The 17702-nt window shown below is 50.4% G+C and overlaps 1 protein-coding gene across 1 annotated transcript in view; it reads left to right on the plus strand.

Moving 5' to 3' along the window:
- The first annotated feature begins 309 nt into the window (after positions 1-309).
- LOC111144440 (PEAK1 related, kinase-activating pseudokinase 1) overlaps positions 310-17702 on the plus strand; it is a 46723-nt gene continuing 29330 nt past the window's right edge. Inside the window, exons 1-3 of the mRNA XM_022498749.1 lie at positions 310-476; positions 4610-5100; positions 7147-8987. Of these exons, the coding sequence (XP_022354457.1) occupies positions 4771-5100; positions 7147-8987 (2171 nt within the window). The 5' untranslated portion in view covers positions 310-476; positions 4610-4770. The remainder of the gene's footprint in view (positions 477-4609; positions 5101-7146; positions 8988-17702) is intronic.

Consider the following 17702-nt stretch of genomic DNA (forward strand, 5'->3'; position numbering starts at 1 on the left):
GCACCGCAGCCTCTGGGGCGGGGGCAGGTGGGGGCTCGGCTCGCGGGTCGGAAGGCACCCAGCGCCGGGGCCAGGGGCGGGGCCTCCCGGGCGGGCGGGTGGGCGCGGGAGGGAGGGAGGGGCGGGGCGGGGAGAGTTGGGAGCGCTCGGAGCTGGGAGAGCCGCAGCCCTGCAGCAGGGAGCCGGAGGCGCGCGGGCCTGCCGGGGGCTAGGGGCGCGCGGGGCGGCGGCGGGGACTGCGGAGGTGCGGCGGGAGCCCCGGCGCGCGGCGGAACCGGAGGCGGAGGGGGCGGAGCCGCGCTCGCAGCTGCCACCCGGCCTCCAGGCCCAGGCAGAGGACACCCGCCCGCGGCCGGGCACGCACCGCGCGCACTCACTCTCCAAACAATGCTCCGAGGCGCCCGGCGGGGCGGCTGGCGGCTGGGCGACCGGCGGCTGGGCGACCGGCGGCGAGGCCGGGGGAGCGCGGCCCCGAGGTGAGCCCGCGACGCTTTCTCCAAATCCCGTCTCTTTTTGTCTGGCGAAGGCGGCCGCAGAGGGGAGCTCCGGGGCGGCGGGGAGCGCCTTGGTGCCCGAGAGGGCGACTCCCCTGTCGGCTTCCCCCGGGGTGACAGGCGGCCGCTGGCGGAGGGTGGAGCGTCCGGACCGCGTGCGCCCGGGGGTTGTGCTCGAGGTTGGAGGCGCTGAGCCGGGAGCACACGGGAGCCGGAGGGTGTTTTCGATTCATTCGAGAATCGCGCTTTTTTAAAACGGGGAAACTTTCCTTCGAGTTCGGGGAGGGGAAGCCGCCTGTTCAGCCGGTCTTGTTGGGCTTGCTGTTCTGTCTGGGGCAAGAGACCGAAGCGATTTGCGAGTTGCTAATGGGGAAGACTTCATTTCTGCGGCAGCAGTATTGTCAAAGGAGCGGAGAGGGAGAGGCCGCCGGGGCTGCTAGGACGGGGACCCCGGGGGCGAGATGGTTTGGGGCCCCAGGGTAGCCGCCTCGTGCGCTGCCCCGGCTTAGATGTCAGCCTCCGAGCCCCCAGAGGGAACGAGATGATGCCTTTCTCCCGAGCGCTGGCTGAGCCCCCTGAAAGGCGTACTGTGGGCATGTTCCTAACCTTTGCTCCTGCTGCTTGTGTCCCCAGCTGGACACACTCACACACACACACACACACACACTGAGAAAACAGAACCTCTCCATCTCTCCGCTTTCGGGTCCTGTAAGAGGGAATGGAGGCAGGGCCGGCTAAACGTGTTTATTTTTCTCAGGTAGAGCTCAGCCGGCGAAGGCATGGCTTTGCAGAGCTGGAAAGCCCAAAGGTCTACGGGCCAGGAGTTTTGCAATGAGATCAGGGCAGAGCAGGTTCCACGGACCTTATTGATCACTGGCCCGAGCTATGGTGGCAGCCTTTTCCCTTTTTGAGAGGGAGATGTGACAGGAAGCCCTGGGGAATTCTGTAGCTACTTTGTTATCAGGGGATCCTGTGGAATCCGGCTGCCCTCCTTGCTGGCGCAGGCTGTACTGTAACCCATGAAAATCACATTCCTACCACTGAGATTAGATTACATAGCATTGGAGAAGGAAAAAAATAAAATTAAAAGTTGGGCAAATATCGTGACACCCTGTGTGTGTGTGTGGGGGGTGTTAGGGAGATGTGTTAAGGTTGTCATTTTGTTCTTTCTGTCTGGGCAACCCCGGCCAGTGGAGTATTGAAATCCAGACACCTTCCACATGTACTTTTCTTTTTCAGTGTTGCATTAATTTAATCTTCATATATAGAGAGATAGATATAGATATCTGAATATAGATACAGAAAATATGAATATTTTCTGGAATTCTGTCACTTCAGAGTAAGGCATTAACAGCCTTTGATGCAAGTGTGAGGGGCATTTGGAGCCACAAGATTTGATTTTATGGATCTGGCCACCATTCTTCAGATTCTTTCGAAATGGGATGGGAGTGTGTCTGACAACTTCAGTCTTGCAAACTGTAGCCACAAATCCCGTGCAGAAGTTTGCAGAGGCAAAGCTATTTTATCATGACTTGGATCAGAAAGAATGCTGGGATCTTTTTCTAATCTTACACTGCTGCCTCCCACTGAAATGGGGGAATTTGCATAATTCTGGGGGCTGCCTCCCCTCTGAGGTAAGGAATGTGGGCAGGAAGGTGCCATTCCCAGGCTGTGGAGAGTCAGCGCTGGGAGGCCCAGCACTGCTACCACTCTGAGAGCGTCACTTGAGTTTTTCACCATCTTTCGCTGAAAACAAATAGGTGATAATTCCAGGCAAAGAGCTCTCTAGACAGAACTGGAAAAGGATCTTTTCTGGCTTGACGTGATGGTAAATTCTGCTTGCTGTGACTGTGAAACCAGTTTTAACAGGAGGCAGTGAGTCTGTGATGGTGGAAGTCTATCGCTTCATTCTGTTCTCGTAGTCAAAGACTTCCCCTAAAAACCTTTGCATCTCTGAGCAGTGGTGTGGAGAGCTGTGCCCATGTCAGAGAATCTCAGAGCTGGGCATGGGAGCCGGCAAACGTTCTGAAGGAAGCTGCCTGTACCTCAGTCATCCAGAGCTGATCCAAAGTCCCAGGGCTGTTGTGGGCCATCGGGGACAGAGAATGGGACACTCTGGCACCAAGCAGATGTGACAAGTTTGTACTCTGGGTGGCCTGCCGGGGGAGGAAATGAGGGGCGGCCATCCCAGACTGCCTCTCTATGAGTCTGTGGTAGCCTTGAGGAAGTGGTTGGACGCCTACCTCCACAGATAGCTCAGCCTTATAAGGAGCTGCAGGAACCTGAAAGGCTCCCACAAAATGGGCTTCTAAGGTGTTCTTTCCCCATCCTACCTACGGGGCTTGGGAGCCTTTGCCTGCAGTAAAGGGGAGCGTTTCTTTCCCTGTGGTCAGGAAGCCAACCGCTCTCCAGGAGAGGACCAACTCCCCGCCTTGGGGCAGGGATATGGACACTTGCTCTCTGAATACCAGTGTGCTTCCTCTACTTCCCCCAAATTCAGCAGCAGAGCCGAAAGCTCTCTGTGGCTCAAGATTATGGGAGGAAAGAAAAACCCTTGCTCTCCTCCTCTGCTTGTTGAAGCTTAGTGACCTCTTCTGGGGAACTTGGTGAGGCGTGAACCTGCTACTCAGATATATTTAGGGGAGGAGAAGAACGCAACCCACAATCATCTTAAAGAGAGGGATGCCTAAGCCCCCACCAGCAGTTGTTGAAAGACAAACACTTGCCTTTATTTTGGAGCGTTCATTTAGCTTCACGAGGCAGTGGCTTCACAGTGATCCTTGGAGGGAAAGGAGGCAAATTTAGCTCTGGTCCTTGGTGATTAAACACCCCTGTCCGTGAGTGTGGAGCACTGGAAAGAGAGCATGCTCCCTGCAGATGCTGGAATGGGCTCCTGGCTCATTCCACCCGGTTAGTCCTGTTGATAATTTGTCCAGCATCAGCCCCAAAGCAAGTTCTCACTGGAGGAGAGTGGAGAGCAAACCCCAGGGCAGAACTCCCTTTTTGATGAGAATCTGATCACCCGCGGTTTGTAGAGATGATTTTCTCATGAACGTTTTCCTTCTGAGGAGGCCAGTTCATTTAAATGAGGGAAGGAGAGTGAGGAGCAGCAAACAGGCAATGGGCAGCCACCGTGTGTCACGAATGACGTGATGAAAGTTGAAGGGCTTCCGGCACAGTTGGCCTTTTGCCTTCTAGAACCACCAAACTCCCTGTGTCTTTTGGACAAGTCTTAGTTTATGTCACTGCCGTTGTTTCCTCATCTGTAAAGATAACAGCTCCCTGCCGGGCTGTTATTCAGGCTAATTGGCTAATATCTGCAACCCCTTTGGCTCATCTTCAACAGGTGAATTTACTAGGTTCTCTGGGAGAACCTTCTGCTCCCTGTTTCGCTGTCAGAGACAACTCTTGCAACAAGCTGGCTGCCTTACCCCTAGGGCTATCATAGGGAAAAACAATTGTGTGATAAGCTCTTCCCTCTGTTATATTTTACCTGGCCACCCTTAGACCAGAGGGCTGTGGTAATTGGGCATTTCTCTTTCTGTTTCCCTCCTGGCCTGCAGCCCCAGCTCTGCTGACCTCCCTGAGCACTGGGATGAAGTAAGGGGAGGAGAGCCAATTCCCAAGATGCTGGATCTCCTAACGCAGTTCCCCTGAGGGGCAGGCCGGCCCCATACCTCTCCCCTTTCTCATCCATACAGTGTCCGCGGGGCCAGAGGTATGGCTTCCAAAGCTAGGCTTAGGGCCCAGGCCTTCCTGCCCACTCACAGTCCTTGGTGTGAAGTCGTGGCTTGTCCTCTGGAAGGTGTGAAGTCGTGGCTTGTCCTCTGGAAGCCACCACATTTATTTGCTGTACAGCTTTGTAGTTCTTGTCCCCAGCGCTAGACCCCTTCGGCCCTGGGGACTGAAATGCCCACTGGGCTCTGTACTCCCGTCCCAGAGCTGTGTTTGGTTTTTACAGCTTCTGATAAGGCTGCCCCACCGGAGAGTGACTAAGAGCCTTATGGCAAATAGGTGAGGGCCTCCGAAAACGCGGAATGCTAATCTTTACCTTTTTTTTTTTTTCTCCTCCTTTCCTCCTTCCTCCCCCTTCTACTTCCCCTCGAAATAATCAGACTCCGGCTGGTAATGCAGCTGTCCTAGGGCTGGGCAGCCCTCTGATCGGCCCAGTGTTCTGCTACTGTTCCAGGAGGCCGCCCTGCGACCCACCTCTGTCCCCCAGAAGCCCACGCCGGAGAGCTGAGCGCAAGATGAACCAGTGCGCCGCAGGCTCAAGATGCACCAGACCGTCCGCCTGAGCGCCGAGAGCCCGAAGATGTCTGCGTGCAGTGACTTTGTGGAGCACATCTGGAAGCCCGGGTCCTGCAAGAACTGCTTCTGCCTGAGGAGTGACCACCAGCTGGCGCCCGGCCAGCCCCAGCCCAGAGCCGGCCACCTGCCCCCTCCGCCTCGCCTGCCCCCCAGGCCTGACACCTGCCGCCTGGAAGATGAAGCCGTGAACGGCTCGCCCTACTCCAAGCCCACCATCGCCGTGAAACCCACCATGATGAGCGCCGACGCCTCTGATGTGTGGACAGAGGCAAACCTGAGCGCCGACGTCTCGCAGGTGAGGCTGACTAACGCCCGTGGTATTTTTACAGGGGCTGCTCTTGCTGTAACGGGATGGCTGGCTGGCAGCCAGGGAGGGCTGTTAGAGCATGACTCCCGAGGGGTGGCCTCCGGTCAGCCCACCCCATGACGGCTCCTTTCCAACTCCTGCCCTCCGTTCCTAGCTGCGCTCCCTTCCGTCTGTCCCTTCAGGCTGAGAACCATCAGTCCGGTCCCGCAAGTGGCATTGGAGAGTGTCTTAATTATGTAACTGGTGGCACACAAAAATGCAGCTTTAAAAAGAAAAAGTTTTTGAACTTTTTTTAATCGCTAGTTTACAATGCATACACAAGTAGCAGTGATGGCATAAGGAATGTCCCATGTCCACGGCCATGAGTGTCCGCAGATGAACTCATGACCCCGTCTTGCTTCCTCTCTGCCCCCAGCCCCACCCTCTCCTCCCTGGGATTTTAAAGCGTACCCCAGGCATTGCACCATTTCTGCCCATGTCTTTAAAAAATAAAGTCTTCCTAAAAAAGGGAACCGCAAGGCCAGATCACACTTGACCTGTGAGTGGTCATCCCTTCATATCCACTTCCCAGCCGGTGTTCATGTTTCCCGTTGTGAAGCTTGGATTTCAGCAGTTTTGACCTGGGACCCCTAGAGACCGTTATATCCCCAGAGATTAGACTGGTCTGCTCATCCCACAGGTCCCCCTTACAGAAGTATAATTATTTAGAAGGCATGTAGAGCCTGCTGCCTCTAGACAGGTCTAGGAAGCTGGAAGTCTAGGACATCTAAGAACCTCTGGGGACTTGTTTGACCTTTTTGCCTATTCTGCTTTTACTAAACCATCATGCTGAGTGGATTAGGAAGGGTGTTTGAGCCGATGTGAAATCAGAGGTCAGTTTTAAATTGGAGGAGGCTTAACTGAGGAGCGGCATTTCCTGTGGTTGCACTTAGTTCCATGTCCTTCCAGAACCACTCCATCAGTCGGAAGCTGGTTACACCCATTCACCAGGCTGCACTCAGGACCTTTGGTCTTCGCAGACATAAGCCAGGGACTCCTTCAGTTCAGAATCATCTTGGAAAGGAGGCAAATGGCGGCCCAACTTTGAGGCTGCTTCTTAAAGTTTTGGGGTACGGGGAGACTTTAGAAGGGAAGGGCAAGGGGACCGTGACTTCAGTAATGGGAATGACCATCTACTTCTTTTTTTTTTTTTTTTTTTTTTTTTGAGAGAGAGAGTGTGTGTGTATGTATGTATGAGTGGGGGGGAGGGGCAGCGGAAGAGAGAGAATCTCAGGTAGATTCCATACTTAGTATGGAGCCCCACATGAGGCTTGATCTCATGACCCCAAGATCATGACCTGAGCTGAAATCAAGAGTTGGACACTTAACCAACTGAGCCACCCAGGTGTCCCATGACCAACCAGCATCTTTGCCTCAGAGCTCAACTAGTCCAGCCCCTTTTGCAAGCTCGGGCTGAGTCACACTGCCTGTAACTTGGAGGGGAAGTAGCTCTTCGGCAAGGCCCAGAGAGCAGTAAGGGAGCTGGGGACCCAGTTCAGAAACCAGCCCTCACTCTCCTACCCTACCACCCTCCCAAGCTGTTTCAAAAAGCCCCATGACTTTGGTTTCTTCAGCATTGTACTGTGACACGGTTATCAAAAAACTAACAGACATAAAACAAAAATGCACCCAAACTCAAAACTCTGTTTTCAAATCTCTTAGGAGAATTTCTCTCAACGGGCCATTTTGAGGGAGAAAGCAGAATGTCCTTTTTCAGATTTTTTTTTCCCCTGCCTCACAGACTTAAGCCAAAAGAATTACAGACCCCGGGTGGGAAGCACAGCTCAGTGTCTGGGAAGACCACTGGCTCCGGGGGGGCCCCAGCCATGAGGAGAGTCTGTGGGGAGATCAGAAGGTAGGCGTGCTCTGCAGGGAGGGAGCTCTGCAGCACGGAAGACCATTCACAATGTCATGGCACTTCCCTCTCACTTTTTCTCTCTTCCTTTTTTCTCTGACAAGGTCTAATGTAAGTCTTTTAACCTTGGGGCTGTGTAGGTCATCTGGAGACGAGCCCCCGGCAAGCTCCCCCTCCCGCAGCAGGACGACGTGCCGATAGTTTACCTGGGCAGCTTCCGAGGCGTCCAGAAGGCCACTGGGCCCTCTGCCTCCACAGATGGGCACGCTCGCTGCCCCCCCGCCTATGCCATGGTGGGGCTGCACAGCCTAGAGGCCCGGGGGGAGCGGCCCACCACCTTCCACCCCGTGAGTTTCTCCCCTGAGAAGGTGGGGCAAGAAGAGAAACCCATGTTTCCCTACCAAGAGCTGACCTCTGCTCAGGAGAGCTTCCGCCAGAAGGTGGCTGCCTTTGCTGGGATGACGTCTGGCTGTCACAAGGGCCCTGGGCCCTGCCCCTCCCCGCAGCCCCTGCGGGAGTCCCTGCCCTTGGAGGATGACAGCTATCAGAGGTGCTCACCTTCGGAGGACAGCGAAGGGGGAGAGTATTGCTCCATTCTGGACTGTTGCCCCGGGAGCCCCATTGCCACGGACACATCACAGGCCGAGAGTTCTCGGTGCAGACCCGGCAGAGGGGACCGCTCCCCGCCGTGCTGGGAGCAGGGAGTGTGTGCGGGGCCCCCCGATGAGGAGAAGCGGGTTCTGGGCTTCCGGAGGGAGGGTTCCGAAGAGAACCCACCCCGCCTGGCCCCCAAGAAGCTGTCCCTGACCTCCGAGGCTGCCAGCTCTTCTGATGGCCTCTCCTGCGGGAGCGCCAGCAGCGGGGCCAGCAGCCCCTTTGCACCTCATCTGGACAGTGACTACTGCTCCCTCACGAAGGAGCCTGTGCCAGGGAAGCCGCAGGACTCAGGCTGCCACTTGGCAACCTCTAACAGAGGCCTTGGACTAACGGGGGAACCCCAGCCTCCAGCCCACCCCCGAGAGGTGGTACAGCCTGAACCCATCTATGCCGAGAGCACCAAGAGGAAGAAGGTGGTTCCAGCACCTTCCAAGCCACAGGCCGCAGTGGAACAGGCAGCAGCTGCTCAGGGCCAGGGCCAGGGCCAAGGCCAGGGCCAGGTACGGACAGCTAACACCTGGGCTCAGAAATCAGCATCTGGCTGGGGCCGGGACCGGGAAGGCCCAGACATGGCTCCCCAGGTGGCAGCCACCATCACAGTCATGGCAGCCCACCCAGAAGAGGACCACCGGACAATCTACCTGAGCAGCCCTGACTCCGCCGTGGGGGTACAGTGGCCACGCGGGCCCATGAGCCAGGACTCTGAGGCAGGGGAAGAGGAGGCTTCAGCTGGTCAGGGGACGAGCTCCAGGGAAGGTGCCCGTCCCGACGCCAGTGAGAACACGCCCAAGGGGAAGCCTGCCATTCCCCCCAAGCTGTCCAAGAGTAGCCCTGGAGGGTCCCCTGTGTCGCCGTCTACCTCCCCATTCTCGGACCTCAGCGAGGGGAGCTCCACAGGTGGTCCTGGGCCCCAGACTTCCTCCAGGGCCCCCACAGACTCTGCTGCTTCCTGCCGGGCCAACAGCGTCGCCGCCACTGGTGACTCTGCGCGGTGCCACCCGTCTGCCACCGCTGCCTCCACCTTGGACCAGAGGAGGCCCCGGTACCAGACGGGAGCCTGGAGCCGCCAGTGCCGGATAGAGGAAGAGGAGGAGGTAGAGCACGAGCTGTTGAGTAAAAGCTGGGGCAGAGAGATGGAAAATGGCACCGCGGAGCCCTCAAGCTCCTCCACCTGGCACCGTCTCCGCCCCACGGACAGCTCTTCTGCGCAGAGCAGCAAAGTTGGGACTGGGATGAGCAAGTCGGCCTCTTTTGCCTTCGAGTTCCCCAAGGACAGAAGTGGGATTGAGGTATTCTCACCTCCGCCACCGCCTCCGAAGTCGAGGTGAGTACGATGGTCTGTGTGTCCCTCGGGGCCCTTCCAGAAACCTTTGCTCTTGTCCTAGACCGGAAACCCTCAAGGCCCAAGCCCTGAATCCTGCGCTCTGGGCACCAGCGTCAGCCCAAAGGCTCTTGTGCCTTTATATAAGCTTCTGAGTTGTTCATGTTTGTGCTCAGCAAACAAGCCTACCAGGAGGGCCCTGCCCGGTCTTTTTGAAATGACTCTTTCCAAGAAGCACTGCCAAGCTGGTCCTCCTCTCTCCCGGTGCTCAGAGCTGTGGAAACTGGTGCCGTTTTCCTCCCCGTCTCTCTGAAGTCTCTCTAGCAGGCTTTTCTGGGGAAATGCCCCCGATTCCCCATTTCTTGAGACATGCAAAAGAAGGCCAGGGGAGACTACAAGGCAGCATTTGGAGAGGCAAAGAGATGGGGAGGCCCATGGGCGCTGCCAAATGTGTTCCAGAAACAGTTAGGCCTTGGAGCCAAGAGCAGAATACTAGGAGGCTCTGCACGTGGTTAGTAACCTTCAGATGTGGGTTTTTACGGGGAGGAAAAAAAAAAGTTCATTTGAGCACGCTGAAACTTACAGCTTTTCTACCACTTCTCTGTAGTCTCCTGCCAGTTTAAAGTACCTTTCAAAGGCCTAAGAAAAAATAAGTGCCTTTTTAAAGATACTGAGTTGTGCATGGAATATAAATTCTGGGAAAACATAATTTCCCTCTTATTCCAGCAAAATGGATTTCTACCAGGGAAAGGAGAAAGCTTGCTGTGTTTTGTTGTTGTTATTCTTTTGTTTTTAAAATGACAGCCTTTCCAAACAGGCCTTTTCTAGTTGTGTCATTTCCAGTGATTCTGTTTCAGCCCATGTGCCTCTGGGCTGCTGTCGGAAGCAGGGAGCTGTCCACAGAGAGATGCAGCTGTGACACTTGACTTTGAACATCAAGGCGTCTCAGGCTGTGATGCTCTCTAACATGGGCTTTTCCCGTGACCACTGCTTTGTTCTGCTATTGCACTGGCCGCTTGCCATGCGGCGTAGACGTCCTCCAGGTCCTCAGGTGGTTGCAGACTCCTTTTGGCCGCAGTTTTAACTTCCTGAGTGAGTGAGGGAGCCAGCAGCTAAGAATAACTCCCGTTTATATGGTGCTCACTATGGACCCGGCATAGAGCTAAGGGAATTAGACCTATTAACGCATTTGATCCTCAGAACAGCCCCAGGAGGTAGGAATTACCACCCCCAATTTATAGACGACAAGGCAGAGATAAAAGGAGCTGATGTCACCTGCGAAGGTTACACAGCTGTCCCTGGACAGCTCTGCTCCTAACACATAGGGCACTTCAGCAGGTGTAGGAAGCGAACAAGGCATGAGAGGGAAAACATGGGCATTGGATCTGTCTGCCTCAGGCCTCGTTAGGTTAGTGGGATGCACGCGCTTTGAACTTGATCAGAAAATCAAGTTAGGCGGCATCTGTCTTATCTATGGGCTGAGTGATCTTGAGCAAGCCACTTGGGGGTGACTGAGCCTCCCTAAAATTGGATGGGAATAACAATGCTTTTATAACACCCTGTTGTTGAAAGACTCGAGTGTGATGAACAGACTCCAGTAGAGAGGTTAGTTACTATTATTATTACTTTTTTAAAGATTTATTTATTCATTTGTTAGAGAGAGAGAGCACAAGTAGGGAGAACAGCAGGCAGAGGGAGAAGCAGACTCCCTGCTGAGCAAGGAGCCTGATATGGGACTTGATCTCAGGACCCTGGGATCCTGACCTGAGCCAAGGGGAGACACTTAACCAACTGAGCCACCCAGGCATTCTGAGAGGTTAGTTATTATGTAGGCAAGAGCCACATAGGGCTACTGGTGGTGCAGAGACACCCGTACCCTATGGGAACCTCCTGACCCACTCCTAGGCATATCACCTGAACACTACCTGGTTCCTTGGAGAAGAAACTAAACCTTTCTCATGGAAGAATTAAGGACTTGGCGAAACCTAGTCGCCACAGCAATGTGACTGAGGTAGGGTTTGTGTTAGCGGCTGGGTTGAGATGAGAGTTTTTTGGCCCAGTTTGTTACGATAAAACCATTGGGTTATATACAGCTCAAACCTGGTGGGAATCTCAGAGGTTCTGGGTTCCAGCTCTTAAAAACAAGAACAAACAGACAAACAAAAAGCAAGCAAACCGAAAAAGTTCTTATTTTCAGGACTTTTGGGGGAAGAAAATCTAGGAAATAAAAATAGCTTAAGGGAACCAAAACAAAACAAAAAAATAGCTTAAGGGAACCTAGAAAAGAGCAAAGAGCGCCTGGTACTATTTAAAACAAACTCATATACATATATATTTTTTCATTTGGGGAAGATGTTTTAAGCATTACTGACATCTCTTGAATCATCTCCCTTGTGAGGAGATAAGAGGGTGGGCTTGGGACCATAAGGTGACTTTTAATTCTGGAACTCAATACTTACTGAATCCCTCTGAGAAAGGTGCCAGAAACCCACAGTCTTTGAATCTAGCAAGTCAGGGTGAAGGCAGATCACGCTATTCTATGAGAATAGAGCCCACGGTGGATCCAGAACCAATACCAGTATTACACTGGTAACTACGGCAGGCTGATGTCAGTTTTCCAAGATGGAAAATGTTGGAAGGTCTGTGAATGACATTGAAGGTTAACTCAATTTCTTTGCATGGCCCATCTGTTAATGGGTCCTATTTCTAAGAATCAGCCTCACCCGTGAACAAAAATAGCCAATCTCATATGACTCAACACTCTAGAGAAAGGGTTTGTTTCATGTAAGACAGTGTTACTTTTCACTTACCTTCACTTAGATCCTTCTGCTTTCTTGGACTATTATGGAAGAATGAAGAATCATTTTATGGCTTGGAGTTCAAAAAAAAAGGGGGGGAGGTTGACTTAGCTTTCCTGGGGTCTTGTTTTGGATGTTTGGCAGTAGCTTTTCTGTTTGTCTGAGATGTTGTCCTCTGTAAGCTCCCATTAGGGTTCTGGAGAAGACTCTTGCCATAATGCCATATAGGCTAGAGGCTCTCAATGCCCATTTCATACCCTTTAGAGGTCCTTAAGTGCATCCAGTGTTCCTCCCAGCAGATGAGGCATGGTCCGGGTCCACCAAGGTGGCCACCTACAAGTTCTGGCTCACTGACTTAGACCAATGGACCTCACTGAGGGAAATAAGCATGGGCTTCTTAGTTTCAATGTCACATTCAAGACTTAAGGCAGTTTCATGAGAGCGGCAGCACCTGGGGAAATAATTAAGATGTAGAAGAATCAAATTTATTTCTGCCTTTTATTTCTTCGCAGATGCAAACCTGGTTTTAAAAGACTTATGGCTTTTGAGTGACAAGATCAGTTGAGGGAGAATCCTCTGATTAGCACAGACAGAAATTTCATAGAGAAACCCCAAATTAGGATGAGAGGCCTGAACTCCGAGGAGGATTGAGAGCATGGCAGGTGAATAAGAACGAAGACAAGTTTATATGGTTATAGTGGCCAAAGGTCTGGCCCCAGATAAGACTAACCAAAAGAAAAGAGTTTCCCCCAAGAAAGTGACAGACGTTTACTTTTGACGTTGTCACTCATGCTCGTTGTGATTTTACCCCACTGCTTAACTACATTCTCCACCCTCTGCGGGGATTCTGGGGAGCAGAGACCTAGTCTATCTTTGGGCTTCTGCTCGTTCTTGAATCCCTGCTCTCCCTCCCATGTCACTGCTCCCCAGACAAGTGGCGACAGTGTCACAGATGAAGCACTTTTCTGTCCCCAGAAGTGGCCACTGGGCCATTGGAATAAAAATCAAAATGACTTCATTGTGTAGGTCTCTTAGTAAAATGGTCTCTCAGCATGAGCCCCAAGGATGGAAATGGAATGATGGAAATCGGTATTTATCTTCAGACTCCATATCCAATCTGAGTTAAGCTCCAGATGCTTTATTCCTGAGGCATTTTCTGCTACAGTGGATTACCGTAGAATGGCAACAATTTACTAGGAAATCCCATAGTCTTGATGTGTAATGGGCTTTTCTGTGTGGCATTTTAGGAATCACAGTTTGTATTAGAAAGCACTATGTGTGCTCTGAGAATCTTCTCTGGCTGTGTTTAGCCTTTTCGACAAAGCTGAAATAAGTTAGCTGGAGGTCCAATCGATCCAGGGAAGAATGAATACTGGGGATAGTTCAGGGAGAGAGACTGCTCCCGCGTATACACTCAGTTTGGCAAACAGAACAAAGCACACCAGCAAGGCACGTTTGTATTCTGCTTCCTGCCAGGGGCAAATTAATAGTTGGCTTCTTCCCCGGAGTTTATGGATAGAAACTGAAAACACTGGACATCTAATGATGTCTGGACCAGGGAGGATGAAAATTGATTCCTTTATTTCTATTCTGAAATTTAGAAAAATCACCGGGTTGAACAGTAGTCTATATCAAGAATTTTGGGACTTCTCTCCATTATGGAGCACACATCCAAGGCTAAGGTTAGGTAGGGATTAGATTCTTTCTGTAATTCATCAGGTGTCTACTTCCTGTTATGTTCTGTGTAAGGTGCTAAAACACCAGTGATTGGATTCTGGCCCTCACGACCCCTGAGGGTTGAGTGGGTATAAATTAAATCAGCGGATGTGTTGCCTGACCACCATGGGCTCTGCCCGTGTTGTTTTGGTTCCTTTTGATGAGATTCATTATCACAGCAACTGGAGTCTCAGCACATACTCGTTCTGTTGGGTAACACAGAGGTAAGTGCAGCTCGGTGTCCCAGAGGAGCGAAAGAATAGTCCTTCCTTTCAGTGCCTTTTGACCCCATTCAAGATCAAGGTTAGTACTGGTTTATAGATAACCATTTATTTTTTAAAAGGCAAGATGGGGTGGGAAGGCAGATGCTCCTTGAAGGTCAAGTGCATGCTTAGCCATCTGTAAAAACACAGTAACCTGTTTGGTGCCTGGTACATAATAGATGCTCAAGAAATACATGTTGAATTGTACGCAGAGAAACATGCTCGGCTTATCTCACTTTCTGCAAAAGCACTATGCTTTGACATCAGAAAATGTTGAGAAAAGAAGAAGTAGCCTTAAATTCTTATATCCAAGTATTTTTCTGAAACCCAGGTTTCTGGATTGCCCCAGTACTCTGTTTAGGCAGTTAACACAGTATGACTTACACCATGTTCAATTGGATCCCTATTTGTATCTTGTCAAGAAACTGTAAATCCCTGGGAGTGCAGGAACCATGTTCTGTATGTTTTCCTTTGACTTTCCCATAGGGTGCCTCAGCATAGTACCTGGGACATAGTAGGTATTTAATAAAGGATTATTGAATGGGGGGGGGCAAAAGGCCAGAGAGAATTACAGAACGTGGCCTGATTTTTCACTAGATAGCCTCTTATAATTCTGTGCCTAGCCTTGCTCAACAGAACATTGTCACCTTGAGCGAAAGAAGCCGAAGTTAATAATTATTAATGCTTCAAGATGGGCATTTCAAGGTGCCCTATAGGCACAATGCATCCTTTCATGGATTAATTTCTCTCCAGCACTTATACATTTCGGTTTTGCAACTGGGCTCATACTCTGCTCTTTTTTTTTTTTTTGCCCCAAGCTGAGCAGGTGTGTGGATCCAGCCCTCTCTCTTGCCATAAGAATGTTCCTTTCAGGTAGTTATCACCTAAGCACCTTTCTCCCCACCGTGAGTCGAAAGGAAGTCTGGGTGTGGTTTCACTGCTCTTGGGAAGAGATTCTTCATGCTTCCTGAGGTGGGTTGAAAAACACATGGGTGGGCCATATGCTTGAGCCCCCTTTGTCCATTAAGTGATCTGATGGACTTTTTCCTAAAATAGCCAGCCTACTTTTTGGGTGTAGGACTCACCAGTTGGTGAGAAATTATCTATTTGTGGTGCGAGTCGTTTGTTACACTGTGTTAGGATCATGGGTGTGCTCAGGGAAGGATTTCCTTTTATCAGCATTGATAGACCAACTGCGGAGAATACTCCGCGGCCCTTTCTGCAACTAATAACCTTCAGAGTTTAAGATCAGTCTTCATCCTCTGCACTAGAATTGCTTACTGTTTTTTTATATTGACTCTTGGTCACATCCCTAAAGCTGTCGGTTGTTAAGGGTGTTCATGCTCTTTTCCATACAAGTTTGTAAAACTCCCTGCTTCGATGAGCTTTTGTCTGATGGCTTGGATGGCTTGACTCTCTGTGCTTCTCTAATGGGCTGACTCCCAGAAACAGCTGTTCTTTGCGGGGGGGTGGGGAAAGGGGAACTTCCAGACTGAAGACAGCTGTAAGAAATCCTTCCCTTTTTACTCATCTTACTGTCCAGTACCTATCGCTGTCAGATGATCCCCTGACTTCCCGGTAGTTTGGTTTTTGGCCACTTCGTGCTCATGTATGCTTGTGCTATAAAAAGTTATCTGAAGTTGGAAACCTAGGCAGATAATGGGCAGTGTTACCGCGTATGTTCCCGGGTTGTAGAACGCCCTTCAGAATGGCTTCCGCTCTTTGGGAAGCTCTGGGTGGTAGTCAAAATGAATGAAAAAATACAATGACATTGGATAAACCCAAGGATAGTTGGGATAACTTGACATATTAGTAAGTAATAAGACTTTGAAGATCAGGGAAAAAGGGAGGAAGTCTTTGGAATTTTAGAACTGGTCACAGTGGGGATGTCACTTAAAGCTTATTCATATGTGTAGCTCAAAAGGAAGATTCTGTGATGGCATATTCTTGAACCGTGAGGGCAGTGCGGTTGCACTCTCCACACCAGTTCCCATCAACGAGAGTGACAGCCTGAGCCCCACGTGGAAAACAGGGAGACCCTGGGCCCTCCCTGCAGGAAGGTTCACCATGGTCAATGAGTACTGTCCCCACGTTATGCCAGCACAGGGTGTAGACATGTGTGGCAGGTATTTGTTAATTTAGGTCTAATAACTATTCCCTACACTAATTCAAGGATTTTACACCTGAGAGAGGATCTGTGTTCTGTCCAGCTCAGGCCGTCCTGAGCAGACTTCGGCGGACTATGGTCTCTCTTTGATTATAACCTCAAAGTCCAGATAGTTTGAAAATGAAAATTCCATATTATAAATGTAAATATTATATAGATTTATCATATAAATGTAACATAAATATATTATAATATAAATACATGTTTTCATAATGCATAGTAGATATAATTTTTCTGCATCTTCCGGGCTGGTGGTGAGCTAGGTTGTCTGTTTCAGAGATGTTCAACTTGGGGATGGAGCATGTCTCCCGAGGAGCAAGTACAAGAAAGCCAGGACAGAATATTCACTGATCTGTTACATTTGCTTCGTGACCTCCCTTCCAGTCTCTCAAAATGCCTTCTCTATGTTCATGTCCTCTCCAAAACTTGAAACAGAAATTGTCTCTACCAATGAATCCTAAATCCAGCCCCTTGATCCTACTTCTTATCCTATTTCCGATGCTTGCCCATGCCTCTTATAAAAGCAGAGAACCATAATGAAAGAGGCTCTTCTTACAGTTCAGAGTCTGAAGTTTCCTTGGCTTTCACAGTTGATCAGTCACTAAATATTGAGGACTCAGTGTAGGTAGAGCTAATATGAGTTACTGAGTAAAATTCAGTGTAAGAATACATTATGTCCTGCACTCTCCCTTCTTCCCTGTATGCCTCAGAGAAACATTTGGGTCCATAGAGGAACACATATGATGGAGATCATCACAACATTGTTCCCAGTAGAGGGTAGGTGGGGCAAGCCCAGGTATTCCTATCTAGGAAAACAGAAAAGTAAAAGGTCTAGGAAAACAGAAAGGTAAAACATCATGAGTATGAAATGAAATACTTAATGGCAGTCAGACATTATGCGCTGGATATATATGCAGAAACATGGAAGAAATTTAAACTAGCCTTGAGAGAAGTAACTAAGAAACAGAATAGGATCTGTAACACAAGGTAATTCTATAAATTGAAAACACGTAAAGTAACAACATGTCTTTTTAAAAGATCAGTCCAAGGAAACACAGGGAGTATGTGCAAGTGGGAAAACGGGAAAGTGGAGGGTTAGTGTAGAGATGGGGAGGAAGGGAAAAGTTAAAACAAGGCAGATCTGTGTAAAGGTGTATGGCATAATCCAGATCTCACCTCTCTGCCCTGGAAATGAATAAGAACATAAAGAAAGACTGAATCATGGAGAATGAAGACTTACTTGCAAGAAGTAAGGATGGCAACTAAGATTATCAAGAAAACTGTTGAATGTTTGATATAGCTGCTTTGTTGCATGAGAGGTCAAGTGCAAGGATTGCCAGGGAGCCCCAAGAGCTTGATGAAGGCAGGAAGCATATATTAATTGAGGTCCCCAGCTGCTTGGTTATGCATTTTCCTAGAGAAGCAGTGGGCTGCCTGGTGCAGGAGTGAAGATGGAAAGTGTTTGAACTTACCTGGTGCAATATTGTGATTTGTAAGAAATAAACATTTGGTCTCCATCCCTGTTTCTGGCACAGAGCTCCTAAAACCCCTGGAGTTTGCTAGGTGATGAATTTCCTAGGAGCCATAAAGGTGTGTTTTATTATGTTAATGAGGTGACTTTTGAACCCGCCTAAGTATGGGGGCTGGTTGCCAGGAAATCAGCCCTGCGATTAGAGGGTTGGAACTTTCAGCCCCACCCCCCAGCCTCTGGGGAGCAGTGAGGGGCTGGAGGTTGAATCCTTCTTCTGTGGCTAGTGCTTTAATCAGCTGTGCC

This window comes from Enhydra lutris, unplaced genomic scaffold (assembly GCF_002288905.1).
Source record: "Enhydra lutris kenyoni isolate GAN:26980312 unplaced genomic scaffold, ASM228890v2 scaffoldscaffold11, whole genome shotgun sequence".
In the NCBI taxonomy this organism is placed as follows: Eukaryota; Metazoa; Chordata; class Mammalia; order Carnivora; family Mustelidae; genus Enhydra; species Enhydra lutris.